Source organism: Typopeltis vanoorti, chromosome 11 (assembly GCF_054136105.1).
Source record: "Typopeltis vanoorti isolate ZY-2024b chromosome 11, IOZ_Tvanoo_1.0, whole genome shotgun sequence".
Lineage (NCBI taxonomy): Eukaryota > Metazoa > Arthropoda > Arachnida > Uropygi > Thelyphonidae > Typopeltis > Typopeltis vanoorti.
The window spans coordinates 107,513,138-107,528,073 of record NC_143559.1 but is presented as its reverse complement, the minus strand read 5'-3'; the positions used below and the strand labels follow the sequence as shown (position 1 = coordinate 107,528,073).

Here is a 14,936-nt window from a genome sequence, read left to right as displayed (position 1 = left end):
CGATTTTAGATGTAGAACCTTTAAAGAAGTGCAGTAGTCCTACAAACAGGAAATAATCTCAATAGAAACCAGGGAATAATATTAAAAGACATGTGGAAAAATCTGTTAATTCATTAAGTTTAACGGAACTAAATTACGCGAAAAATTATAAAACACGACTTAATAACAATAACTAAATCTTCACGCCTTATGTGTGTGATGTCACGCATGCTCTCCAATTGGTCTAATTGTTTTTAAACCGTTACTTCTTCTTTTGTTTTTTGCATTTAATACTAGCATAATCTTTCTCGTCTTGACAAAGCTAGATAGTTACAGCTAGCACAACTAGTAGATGATTTGTATAAATGTTTATTAAATCCATGGTCTTAAAAGTCAAATAGTATGTTTCAATTTTAATGAAAAGGACCAAATAACTTTCAGGATCACCATTTATTTAGTACTAAGTACAATAAAAATTCCAAAAGACTACAAAGCTTTCAGGATACAAAAACTAAGAGAAGCAGTGCAGGCAAAAACCAGCCTCAAAAAAACAGAGAAATACTTAAATTTTAAACAGTCAATTCTATCTGCTTTACAGGATCAAAATGGAGAAACACATACTAATAGAAAATGGATAGAAGAAATTGTGAGGAATTTTTATAATGATCTTTAACAAATAAGTGCCAAGTCTCAGAACCTATCATTCCAAAACCAAGCAATATACCAGAGTACTTCCAGAAGAAAGTAGAACATGCCCTTAAGAAAATAGTAAAGTCTCAGGACTTGATCATGTTAAGGCTGAAGAAATCCAACAAGGTGGACCAATTATTTTCAAAGCCTTGGCTGCTAGATTCACATGGTACTTCAAAGAAAGAAAGATTCCAGAGGATGGAAGATCTCAAAAACCATACCTCTATTCAAAAAAGGGAACAAGGAAGACATAAAAATCTATCGTCCAATCTGTCTATTCTCTCACATATATAAAATCATGAACAGAGTAATACTGAACAGAATCCAAAACAACATTCTCGAAGACAACTCCAGTAGAGAGCAAGCAGGATTCAGAAGAGGCTTTTCCACAATAGATCATATCCAGGTCATTTCACAACTAACAGAAAAATGCAGAGAATACTGAATCTTTCTATGTTTCCTCTTTATTGATTTTAAAAAAGCATTTGATACCATAGAACACAATGTAGTCATCAATGCTTTACTGGAAATAAATGTGGACCCTACTTACATCCACATGATAAAAGAAATTAACAAAAATCAGACGACACAAATAACCCTATTTGATCAACCTATAAATATAGATATAAAGAGAGGAGACCCCCCCCAAGGCGATGTGATCTCCCCAAATCTATTTACCAGCACTTTAGAATACATTCTGAAAAAAATAGACCTAACGGAGGAATAAGCATAGATGGTGAAAAACTAGAAATCCTTATGTTTCCCAATGATCTAGTGCTGATATCCCACAACCCAAAAGATCTACAAGAAATGGGTGAAAAAATACACACAAATAGCAGTAAGATAGGCTTAGATATGAATCTAGAAAAAACAAAATGGATCAAAAACATCTACACAAGTGACAGTCACCTATGTATTAATAACATCCCTATAGAACAAGTTGACTCCTACAATTACTTAGGACAAACAATAAAAATGAATAACGATTTATCTGAAGAACTACCAAAAAGAAAGAAAGCTGCATGGCTATCATTCAACAGACTAAAAGAAACACATACTGATCCAAATCTTGACATCTCTGCGAAGGCAAAACTATTTAATAGTGACATTCTTCCATCACTCACATACGGATCAGAAACATCGAGCACAACAAGAAAAGAAGAAGAAACTCTCAGCTCAGCGTGCAATAGAATGTAGGATTTATAACATTAGCAAAATGGAACATGTTAAACACACGAAACTAAGAAAAAGATCAGGCATAAAAGATGTGGTAACTGCAGTATATGAAAGCAAGATAAGAAAACTAGGAAGACCACCTACAAGATGAAAAGATCCACTAGTGAGATCTATGGGTATAACATGGAAGATCAAGATCATTGGAGACATCTTTGTGACCTGAACTCATGGAGAAATCCTGAGTGAAACAAAGGTCCATCAAGGTAATGCACAAAAGTTTTAAAAAGAATTAAAGTGAAACAAGCCAAGACAGAGCAGCGATAAAAATATGTAAGAAGAATGCAATCAGAAATTTTTCTGCACTACAGGCAGAAAAAGCCAGCAGAACCTAAAATGTGGAAAAGCAGATGGAATAGATGATATCAGACCAGAAAAACTCAAATTACTATTACTCTTACTATTATATGACATCTCCAAGAAGTCCACAGACTCATCGAGGGAGGGCACCTACTCTACAATTCTCTGTCTCTACCAGTTCATCAACAACACTGAACTGCTACTACCATCATCATCTACACCACCACTAGTATTTCTGTAAGTAGCATGTGACCTGAAGGCTAATCTGTCTGTCTATATGCATGATGAAAAAACCAGAGTTTCCGAGAGAAAAAATCCCGCAACCTCTGTATGAGGTTGCCTAACTCATCTTCAATTACAAAAAAAAAAAAAAAAAAAAAAAAAAAAAAAAAAGTCTCTACCAGTTCATCAACAACACTGAACTGCTACTACCATCATCATCTACACCACCACTAGTATTTCTGTAAGTAGCATGTGACCTGAAGGCTAATCTGTCTGTCTATATGCATGATGAAAAAACCAGAGTTTCCGAGAGAAAAAATCCCGCAACCTCTGTATGAGGTTGCCTAACTCATCTTCAATTACAAAAAAAAAAAAAAAAAAAAAAAAAAAAAAAAAAAAAAAAATTATTATATATATATATATATATATATAAGATTCCTACGAGCCTGTGTAGCTCAGTAGATGTGCCGTTCGCACACCACGGCGCTTGACCGCACGAAGGAAGACTTGGTTTCGAGTCTAGTCGGCGACTAGAGGAACTTTTTCTAAACCTTTTTTCAACCGGTTCCCGAGTTAGTCGATCTCTGGCACGGGCAAGCGGGTTTTTCCTCCTGGAAACTCAGGTTTTTTCGCGGCACGTACAGCAACATTTTCCGTTGCTGTACGTGCCGCGTCGACCATAGTCACAACTGAGGAATGCGGCCAGAGTTCCAGAAAAGGGCCGTTGGTTAGCCATGCAAACGTATAAAACAGCGAAGAGGTAAATCTCTTTCGAAAAGAATAGAAGTCTGTCACAGATGCCATAAGAAATATATGGTGAGAAAACCTGGAGATCTAGTTAAGGAAGTCCTAATAACTACCAGAAAAGCAAGAATGGTAAGACGCAAGTTTTCATATTATATTAACTAATAACCAAAGAGGGAATAAGAAACAGAACGTTAAGGAACTCCATATAGTCTACTTCTACTTTATATCTAAAGAACTGTAATCTTTTGGACATTCGAAAGAGCAAGTAACACCCTAAGCTTAAGCTGAGCCGGGAACCAAGGCTTCGGACTGTTTATGTTAGAAGAAGAAACATTGTTATTATTGTATTAAATTTGAACTTAAATATTAACTGAATTTTGGGGGAGAATAAAGCCAGAATATAAGAGAAAATATTGTCTCATGTGAATTTGGCAAGACTGAGTACGTCTAATATGCTTCACACTAGGATTGTAGAACGTATTTATGTATATGTGTTATTCCCATGAATGAGAACTGAGCAACTCAGCAGAAATTAACCAAGCCTGAATATAGTTATACAAAGAAGAGTGTGAAATTGATACCATAAGATTTCAGAGTAAATTTTTTTGGATACGTAAATTTAAGGGGAGGGGAGGGAATTCAGGCTACTTAGAATTGAAATTTCTGACTAAAGTGTATATATGTGTTTTGTCTAAATAAATGTATTTCTTTAATTGAAACCACATGAGTCTGTCATTGTTCTGAGAATTGAGTTACCACTTGTTAAAATTCGGACAGTGCATATGTAATAGGGGAATCCATTAGTAACTAAGAAAGGGGGGACCACAGCAAACCTCTTGATCCCTATATTGTTTTCAGTAGTTTAAAATTGTGTCTAAGACTTCAGTTGCCAGCTGGCGCAGTCGACTTAAAGAATATAAATATGTCGGCAATGGAAGAGCTGGAAATAAATAACACAAGTGGAAAGAATAATATAATAAATAAAGGAGCAGTAACAAGACATAACAGATCTAAATAGCAGAATAGGAAATGATTGTCAGACATACAAAAATATTTTGGGAAAATTTGGAGAAAAGAGCAAAGCTAGTAATAATAGCAAATACCTGTTGGATTTCTGCTCAGGACATGGACTGGTTATTACTAACACCATGTTCCAACATAAAAATGTGCACAAATTCACATGGAGAGAAGAGGCAAGGAATAAGAAACGTCTCATTGACTATGTTATTGTTGATAGTGATGTTTTCTCCCTGGTGCAGGACATCGGAGTGTACAGAGGATTTGAAATTGGAAGTGATCACTATTTAGTCTTGAGCAAGATAAAATGAAATTTAATATTGAAAAGAATAACATGTGAGAAAGTTTTAAAGCAAATAAGAGTTCATCAGCTCTCAGATGTGAACTGTAGACTAAAATACACAAAGATTATTGAAGAAAAAATGAAAGAGTTTGAGAACTGGAATCAAACCTTGAAGATTCAGTGGCAAGCCTTGAAGAAACCCTGATTGATTCAGCTAGAGAGGCATGTGGTGAAGTTGTCTGCAAGGATAGAAAAATTAGAACTCCATGGTGGACACAGGAAGTTAAAGAGGCAGTGAAGGAAAATAAGAAAGCATAGCAAAAGTTCTTTTCAAATAAGTCAGCTTGTGCTCTTAGAGAATACAGAGACAAATGCAAAAATGCTAAACAATGTGTAAAACTAGCTAAACAAAAGCCATTGGAGGACTTTGGCAAGAATATAGAAAATAAATATCAAGAAGGTGACAAAATATTCTGGAGGTTGTTGAAGAAGCTTAGGAATAGAGGAAAGAGTGCTGTAAAAGGAGTGAGAGATGATAAAGGTGACATGAAAACGGGAGAAAAAAGATATCCTTGAAGTATAGAGTCTTTGAAAAACTGCTAAATGAAACAAGCAGTGATGACAGCACAGTAGTAAAAAACACTGACCAGGCATGCAGTCAGGAATACATATCCATACTTGAAGTAGAAAAAGCCATCAAAGGCTTGAAATGTGGAAAGGCAGCAGGATTAGTTGATATTCGATCAGAAATGCTGAAGTATGGTGGTATAAAAGTCTTGCAGTGGCTGCACTGCATAATTCAGAAAGCCTGGACAGAGGGACGAATTCCCAATGATTGGAGTAGAGCTCTCATAGTACCTATATATAAAAAGGGAAATGACACTGAATGTGAGAATTACAGAGGTATATTCCTACTGAGTGTACCAGGCAAGATCTATGCAAGTATACTTGAGAAACGGTTGAGAAGAATTGTGGAAGAAAAGCTGGGTGAAGAACAAGCTGGATTCAGGCCAAATAGAGGCTGTCAGGATCAGATATTCACTTTACGACAAATAGTGGAGAAATCATGGGAATATAACAAAGATCTGACAAGGTGCCAAAAGAGAAGCTATTCAATATGTTACAGTTATATGGTGTCAACTGGGTATTATATTAAGCAATACATAGTCTTTATTTGAGTTGTAAGTCAGCAGTTAGAATTGAAGGAACTACAGGAAGATCATTTAATGTTAAATCTGGTGTGAGACAAGGATGTACATTATCCCCTCTGCTATTCATTATCTATATGGATCACATTATGAAGGAAAGTGGTATTAAACATGACATCAAAATTGGAGATGTTAATGTCAGCTCTTTGCTTTATGCGGATGATGTTATACTTCTAAATAAATCCGCTACAAGTCTGCAAGATTCTCTGACTAAATTGAATAACTGTTGTAATAGATATGGTGTGAAGGTCAGCAATAAAAAGACAAAGACAATGAAAATAGGCAGTATCATTGAAAATGTCAACTGTGTTGTGAATGGAGAACCTGTGGAACAAGTGAAACATTTCAGCTACTTAGGCACGATTTTTAGTGAAAATGGTAAATTAAATATAGAAATAGACAACAGAAACAGAAGCTGGTATGGTGGGAAGTCAAATGAATAAATTCATATGGAATAAGAGAGAAATTAGTCGGAACACTAAATTAGCTGTATACAAGACAGAGTTCAAACCAGTTTAACTTATTGATCTGAGAGCTGGGTCAGAAGTAAAACACTTGACCAAAGACTAGAGACCGCAGATATGAGAGTTCTGAGAAAGATTATAGGCGTGAAAAGATGGCATCAATGGGAATATCATATTAAAAACGAGGATATCAGGAAAGAACTTGACATTATCAGCATCCAGGAATGCATTAGCAGAGCTAATCTTAGGTGGTATGGTCACTTAAACAGAATGGTCGAGGAAAGATTAGCAAAACAAGTGTTCTCTGTCTGGTTGGAAGGAAAATGACCCAGAGGAAGACCAAAATATTGGTGGATTGATACAGTAAAAAGTACCTTGAAAGATAGAAATATAAGATCTGATAATGTTGGAATCTTGACAGGTAACAGACTGATTTGGAGGAAAATTGTAGATAGGAAGTTAGTAATGATGTAAATTTTTCATGTAGTACTATCATATCCTATACACCTCTTGAGAGTACATGGCAGGAATTTGATGATGATAAAAAATAGTGGAGAAATTATGGGAATATACTGTAACAATGATTTGTATTAAAGCTTCCATAGATAAAAGGCATAAAACAAAGTGCTAAGAGAAAAGCTATTAAAATAGTACCATTAAATGGTGTAAATGGGACATAATGTGCGTGTGTCCTAATATTTCGAAGGCATGCTATTTCAAAGCCATTGATGATATTAACTGCTTGTTGAGTAGTGATGTTCCATGTCTTGGCACCATATGTAAATATGGCTCGACTACTGTTTTGTACAGATGTATTTGTGGTGATGAGATTGGATTTCCACATATTAGTTAAAATTTTATGGAACTAAAGAGCTTTGTATTTTCCTTTCACTATGCCAGAGTTTGATGTATTGAATATCATTTACTTATTCAAGAATGTGGTCATTTAGTCTAATATCTTTCTCTATTCTTTTCTTTAGGACTTTAGTTTTACTGTATTGTATAAGAGAGTTTTATGATATCGTACATACACACACACACATACATTGCACTATACAGAACCAAGACGTGGAGCATCACTACTCAATAAGCAATTAACATCATCCAAGGCTTTGGAACAATATGCCTTCGAACAATATTAGGATATACATGGCAAGCTCACATTCCTAATACTGCTATTCTTGAAGAGAGCCAGCAAAGATTCCTAACAAAAACAATTTTTAAAAAAATCAAACTGAGATGGTTGAGACACCAACTGATGGACACGAAGGAAGACCAAGGAACAGTTTTGGCAATACATAAGCAAACTTCTTTCTGAAGATGCAGCTCATTTACCATTTGGCACAAAACTGAGCAACTCACTTTCATCTAATAGACTAACTCCATAAGTTTTTGATATATAAATATTTCTGTATATAATTACCTATTCATACATGAATAAATGATGGTGATACGATACAGTCTACATTTAAGTGTTGTAATGTCGGTAGTTAAAGCTGAAGAAGAAACAGAAAGACAAGGACACTATCTCAACTGTTATTTATAATCTAAAATGATTCACATTATGAAGGAAAGTGACATTAAACTTGATAATTACAAGTGGAGATATGAACAGATAGCACGAATGCAAAATCATTGAAAATGAACATATCAGGAAGGAACCTGAAATTGTTTGCATTCACCAATGTATCTGGAAAAGTTTTTAGTAAAACATTCCTTTCTTTCAGTATCAGACATTATGTAGCCTACATAATGCCTAACACTAATTAGCTTACTTAGCCTGATTTTCTGCGGTAAAAAAAAAAAAAAAAAAATTAAAAACTAAATAACATCAGCCAATCACAAATTCCCATTTTTGACATCCACATATTAAACCTCCTAATTAGTCCTGCCACTTTATGTTGTTATGATTACTGTCATCATAACAACATAACACCATGGAGTCAAAGGACTCATCATGGAAGGGTCTCCATCAAGAACAGTTCATCATACCATGATATGAATGCATTCACTGTCTCCCCACTCACTGCACTTTCAGGAAATGCATTCGAACCACCCACACCATTCTCCACACAAAAATCTGCTCTTCACTCCCTCCTTATACAGATTCTAAGGGATGACCTCTTGTTCTCCCATCTCTATCCATTCTATGAAAAATGTGATCACATTAATCCGATAATAACCCCTTACCAACTTATATGTTTCAATCATGCTCCTCCCACTTTCCTTCTATCCACTAGATTCTGCAAACTGCATTCCCTTGATCTGTTTTCATACTCAACATTCCAGAGACCAGAAACTACCTTAGTCAATTGTCTCTGAAGCCTTTGTTCTCAAGTTCTACATGATGTTACTTTCATGAGGTTGAAATACTTTATGAATTGTTCATTTAACATCTATATTATATCCTCCCCAGTGTTTATCATTCTACCATTTCTTCCGACCAGTATCATCCTGTCATGATCATTCTTCTACTGATCACATATCAAAAAAAAAACTGCCTAGGATTTCTTTTGGCCTCATTAACTAGCTGCTTCTAATACTGCACTTTTGCAACCCTTACTAAGAATGTTACCTTTCTAGCTTGCTCTTTGTACTCCTCATGCAACGAATTATTACCACTCATCTTGTGTTGCCTCCATAATGCTTTTTTCTTCCAAACTGCATGCTTCACCTCTTCATTATTCACCACTATCTTATTTGACCTCCTGACCCAACCTTGGGAATGCATCCAGACATTGCTCTGTCAGACAGTTACTAACAGGCCCCAAGCAGCAATGATCTCTTTTCCATATAATTCTTCATTTCATGATACAGCTGTAAGCTGTCTTCTGAGCTTGTCATAATCACCAGCCTTATAGTTCCACATATATCCCTTTCTCATAGCAGTTCTCGTACAGCTGGCCACTACTCAAGTAATCACTTCATAGTCACTTTCACCAACTGGAGGAAGATTTAATAATGCACTCTGATGAGATGATCAAATCCAATACCCTTGATCCCAGTGCCTAAGGTAGTTGTCCATTTCACCTCCACCTTACACCAGACTACTGCTTCAAAACTACTGATACTATTTATTCCTTTCATCTCCACCTTAGATGAGGATAACTCTGCTACCATCAACAACACTTCTCCCTCCCCTTTTCTGCCCCACCTATCTTCATGAAAAACATCAGATCCATCCATCTTTATTCCTGTAAGAATGTCATCCTCATTTAACCATCCCACTCATTCCAACAATTTTTGGGCAAATATACTCTATTAATGCTATAATTTCATTTCTTTTATTTCAAATACTTCTGGCATTTGTAAACATACATACTAGCTCATTTCTAGTTCTATAATAAGTCTCACCAACCTCACTTCTCAGATATGACTGATCCAATCCGCTCCACCCCAGGCAACTCTCTTCTCTATCATCACCGATCTTACACCTCTTCACAGACATGTTTGTTCCTCCCCACATCCCTGGTCATCCCAATCCCTTCTAGCACATTCCAACTTAATAAACTCTAATTAGTTACTTTTAGAATGCACCATATGGACGAACTGAGAACACTGATGTCAACAAGTTGTAGAAGCATATTTGTTTAGGGTGTGTATTGTCTAGACAGTATGTTCACACCTGAACTCGTGCAAACAGTGATGGATTTTTGTAGCTATGCAAATTTAAGCGAATTAAATGTATGAGAAATATTAGATTAGCACACACACATTGAGTCTGAGACTAGAAACTTGCAGACAAAATGTTTTTCATGAACATAAGGCCAATAACAATTAGAGGGAACATTAATTCCATTCATAATCTTTGCTCACCATCTCAATCCCTCATATCACACCTGGCAACCTGCTGACTACCTTTCATGTCACACTGTTATCTTTTACTCTTTTTAGCAACCTCCTGTTACCAAACAGATTATTTATGCCTACTACCAACTTTTTTGCTCACTTCCTCCTCATATCCAGTGCTTCACAATCACTCATTAACCACATCTCTAATAATTGAATCCCCATACATGGCCACTTCTTTCACACAGTTATCTTTTATTCCAGCCTTCCTCTCTCTTCCATACATATCTGTTATTCTCCTCATTTCACTCTGCAATCACTTCATCTCTTGCCTCATCTTCACTAACTCTGCTCTCACATTCTAAATTACTTTTTTGCTGCTCTTTCCTATCTTTACCTGGTCAGTTGCACTTCTGTCTTCACTATTTTACAGCCCATTGGCTTTACTTTCTTACATGATATCTTACTACTACTTTCAACCACCTCATTTACACTCTTTTATTGCAATTTCTTTCACTATCATTTAGTCCTGCTACCATCAATGCTAAAGGCCTTAACGGAAGTTAAGGCTTTACAGAATTAACTTCCGTTAATTTCATTTTCCTGCTTAAAAGACTTGTATTTCTGAATCATGAAATGCTTATGACACACTCTCTCTCTCTCTCTCTCTCCCCTCTAACTATTATATCATAATCCATTTGCTCTCAGTAATTAATACATAGCGCACACACACACACACTACATTTCACAAAATCTCCCATATCAAACTCCCTGATAGACACCTGTTTATTCATTATTAACATGCCCTTTGGTTATTGTGCTTTGTCTAAAATACTTAAAAAAAGTTTAATTAAAAAGCCCTTAGCTCTCTTGTTCACCTTTCCTAATTAGAAAGTAGAAATCAGAAGAGGGGGAAAAAATCTGTTCAATCTCAATGGTAAAGTAAACCATTCTGATTATGCTCTGAAGACATAAACAACTAAATTTAAACAAGACGAAGGTCTCAGAATTTCTAAGAATTGGTCATGCCAGTTACTAGGTACTTAAAATTAGACTAATATCTAAAAGTAGCCAACAACTGATGTATTCTTCATCTATATCAATAAGAATAGATGAACAAGAGGGCCACAATTTTTTTTTAAAGGGCTTTAGGCCAAATACAATAACAACAGGTACAGGAAAGAATATAACAGGAACCATGAATGATCACATTAATATATTACTATATAGGATATCAGCACGGGTCTTATGTGAAGCGGCTAAAGAATTGTCAGTGCCCTTGACCTTATTGTTTAATCTGAGTCTCGGGTCTTGTTTAGTCCCAAAGGGGTGGAAAGAGGGGAAAATAGTTCCACTGCATAAAGGAGGATCCAAAACTACTGTTGCAAATTACCGACCAATCAGCATATCAGGAGTTGTTTTTTTAAAGGGCTTTAGGCCAAATACAATAACAACAGGTACAGGAAAGAATATAACAGGAACCATGAATGATCACATTAATATATTACTATATAGGATATCAGCACGGGTCTTATGTGAAGCGGCTAAAGAATTGTCAGTGCCCTTGACCTTATTGTTTAATCTGAGTCTCGGGTCTCGTTTAGTCCCAAAGGGGTGGAAAGAGGGGAAAATAGTTCCACTGCATAAAGGAGGATCCAAAACCACTGTTGCAAATTACTGACCAATCAGCATATCAGGAGTTGTTGTCAAGGTCTTGGAGAAAGTAGTCAAGGGTAAAATACAGGAATGGATTGATGAAAAAGATACTGTATGGGGGACAGCATGATTTTGTGAAGGGTAGATCATGCCTCAGTAACTTGCTCAGGTTTTATAACACAGTGACAGCTAAACTGGATAAGGGTAATGGGTTTACAGTGATACTGCTGGACCTAGCTAAGGCCTTTGACAGGATATCACATGGAAGTTTAATCCGTAAACTGCAACATATGGGAATGGATATAGGGTTGGTGAGATGGATAGGTGGGTGGTTGATGGAGAGATATCAGAGAGTAGTTTATTCAGGAGTAGAATCCAAAAGATGGCCTGTGACTAGTAGTGTGCCGCAGAGTTCTGTTCTTGGACCACTGCTATTTAATTTGTTCATTAACGATATAGGGAAGGATCTAAGAGGAATGACTCATTTGTTCGCTGATGATGCAAAGTTGGGTAGGGCAATAGTGAATGCAGAAGATGTCAAAATTTTGCAGGATGATTTGGATAGATTGGAGGTATGAGCTAAGGAGAATGGATGTCAATTTAATGTGGCAAAATGTAAGGTTATGCATTTTGGAGTGAAAAGATTAGCAGCAGTATATCACATTAGTGGAACTGTACTCCAGGAGATTGATGAGGCCAGGGACTTGGGAGTGCTGGTGGATAGGGAATTGAAGTTTAGGGGGCACATCGCAAAAGTGGCTAAATCAGCTCATCAAATCACTTGGATGCAGAAGAAATCTTGGATGCTTATCTCTTATCTTGGATGCAAGTTATTATTCCTCTGAATCAAGCCTTGATAAGACCCCATCTTGATTACTGTGCCCAGATATGGTCACCTAGGTTTCTTCTTGATGGGGAGGAGGTTGAGAGGATCCAGAGGCAAGTGACCAAGATGATAGCAGGTCTATGGAATGAACCTTATGAGAACAAGTTGAAGATTTGTGGGTTGCAGAAATTGGTTGATAGACAGAAAAGGGGAGATATGATTGAGACATTCAAATTGCTGAAGGGTTTCTATAGGATTAATTCAGAGGATATTTTTGAGATCAGGACTGGTGGTGGGAGAACTAGGGGACATCTATGGAAGCTGGGTAAGAGTGTGGTTAGCAAGGGTGTTAGAGCTGGGTTCTTTACTTTTTGAGTGGTAAATGAGTGTAATAAGCTGCCAGAGTCTGTTGTGGGTGCTATGACAGTGAATGAGTTCAAGGCAAGGTATGATAGATACTGTGAGAATGTCGAATAGTTGTGTGGACATGATGTTCCATGATGGGTAAGAGTGCTAACCACACTCTTACCCAGCATGGAAGCTGGGTAAGAGTGTGGTTAGCAAGGGTGTTAGAGCTGGGTTCTTTACTTTTTGAGTGGTAAATGAGTGTAATAAGCTGCCAGAGTCTGTTGTGGGTGCTATGACAGTGAATGAGTTCAAGGCAAGGTATGATAGATACTGTGAGAATGTCGAATAGTTGTGTGGACATGATGTTTAGGGCCTTCCTCGATGAATCTAAGGACTCCCTGGAGTCGCCCGTAATAATAGTAAAAACCAAAATTTTTTGGAGTGCAGTAGTTGTTTCCAAACTACTCTAGTAGTTGTTTCCAAATTTTCATGATGTATGAACATATATACACATCATGACTGCTACGGTGGTTAATCACGTAGTACAAAATTATGTACTACCTAATATCTTGTAGTACAGCTAGAGTACATACCAGGAATTCAATGATGATGATGATAATTTATAATTTTTACCTACATTTTTATGAACAGCTTTCAGGAACAGAAAGAGACCAATTTATAACACTACATCTATGATTAATAACATTTCTACTTTTGACATGTTCCAGATATACACTGCTGACATGAGTCATGATTACTTAAACCTTACCCAGAATTTATAGTGTTGAATAACAAAAGGTTCTCATGCAAGCCTACTCATAGGAAGTGGACCATTTAAAATTTTTATAACATTCAGACACTTCTTCACATCGAAGTACATACCTCATAAGTTTTAAAAACTTCATTTAATAGAAGTCTATCCTGATATGCCTGATCAAGCTTTTTCAATTTCCTTAAATATTCAGGATGGGTACCTTCTTCAAGTTGTTGCAACTGTTTCTTCAAGTTTGCCAACTTATCCTGGTACATCCTAGTTTAAACGGTCTTTGTAATTAAATCATTATTTTAAATGCAAATGTTATAACTAATTTACTTTTGAACAAATTATACATTAAACAATTTCTCAATTTCCACTTCATGTACTGCTTCTTCAGAGTAATAGTTATGTAAATATTCACTTAGATCAAAGTATTTTTTTTTAAAATAGGATTTATGAACAGGATGAAGAGATATGAGTTATAAAAAATGGCAATTTATTCACAAACTGCTACTAATTTTTTGTTGTTTTTTGCATCACTCAAGAAATGTGACCCTAACATCAATAATTTCTTCATGAAAAAATTCAAATTTCGACTGTTATAAAAAATATATCAGGCATGATTAATTGTGTAGTGTCAATAAAAAATAATAACTATAAGATGTTATATAGTCACAAATTAGAGATCAAGGAAAAGATGGAATAACTATCGTATTCAGCAATAAACACACACACACACACACACACACACACACACACACACACACACACACACACACACACACACACACACACACACACACACAAATTCTTGACTAGCAGGTAATCTCCAGCAGAGTAATGAGAGCAACTTTCAAAATTAGAAATTGAACAAGGAAACATTTCTGCCTATAATCCAAAGAAGGTTCTACTAAGGAAAAGTCGTTTTTAGAATAAGTAGAGAGGGAAGCTGAAATAATGAAAAAAGTTGGTTCTTGTTGGATATTCCAACAAGAACCAACAAATGAATACCAGCTGAGTAACAAATGAATACCAAAAATGCAGAAATGTTTTGAAAGAGGATTTATTGAGCTGTGATTGGTGAGAGACTGACAAAATCATGCTTCCTGGGTGCAAAAATTAATGATGTTAGTGAGGCCATTAGAGCACAAATGGGTAAAGTGAAAGAGCTGATTGTTTTGGCTGGAACGAATGATTTGAAAGGAGAAAAGTATGGCATGAAATGATTACTGGAAGCAAAAGAAAAGTCAGAAATTTAGTCAGAAAAGTCAGAGCTGAGGAGGAGAGCCATAATATCAAATAACTCCAATGTGTAGATTATATAGGAGGAATAATGTAGACTTTGTAGATGTGTGGAGCAAGTTTGATGGGTGAAAGGACTTATACAAGAATGATGGTTTGCATCTGAATAGATTTG

The 14,936-nt window shown here is 36.1% G+C and overlaps 1 protein-coding gene across 2 annotated transcripts in view; it reads right to left on the bottom strand.

Annotated features, from left to right (window-relative positions):
- Nucleotides 1–14,936, bottom strand: part of LOC150101918 (sin3 histone deacetylase corepressor complex component SDS3-like) — a 151,808-nt gene that overhangs the window by 111,559 nt on the left and 25,313 nt on the right. For both annotated transcript variants that reach the window (XM_090400938.1, XM_090400939.1), the window contains exon 3: nucleotides 13,645–13,792. In XM_090400938.1, the coding sequence (XP_090257064.1) occupies nucleotides 13,645–13,792 (148 nt within the window). The remainder of the gene's footprint in view (nucleotides 1–13,644; nucleotides 13,793–14,936) is intronic.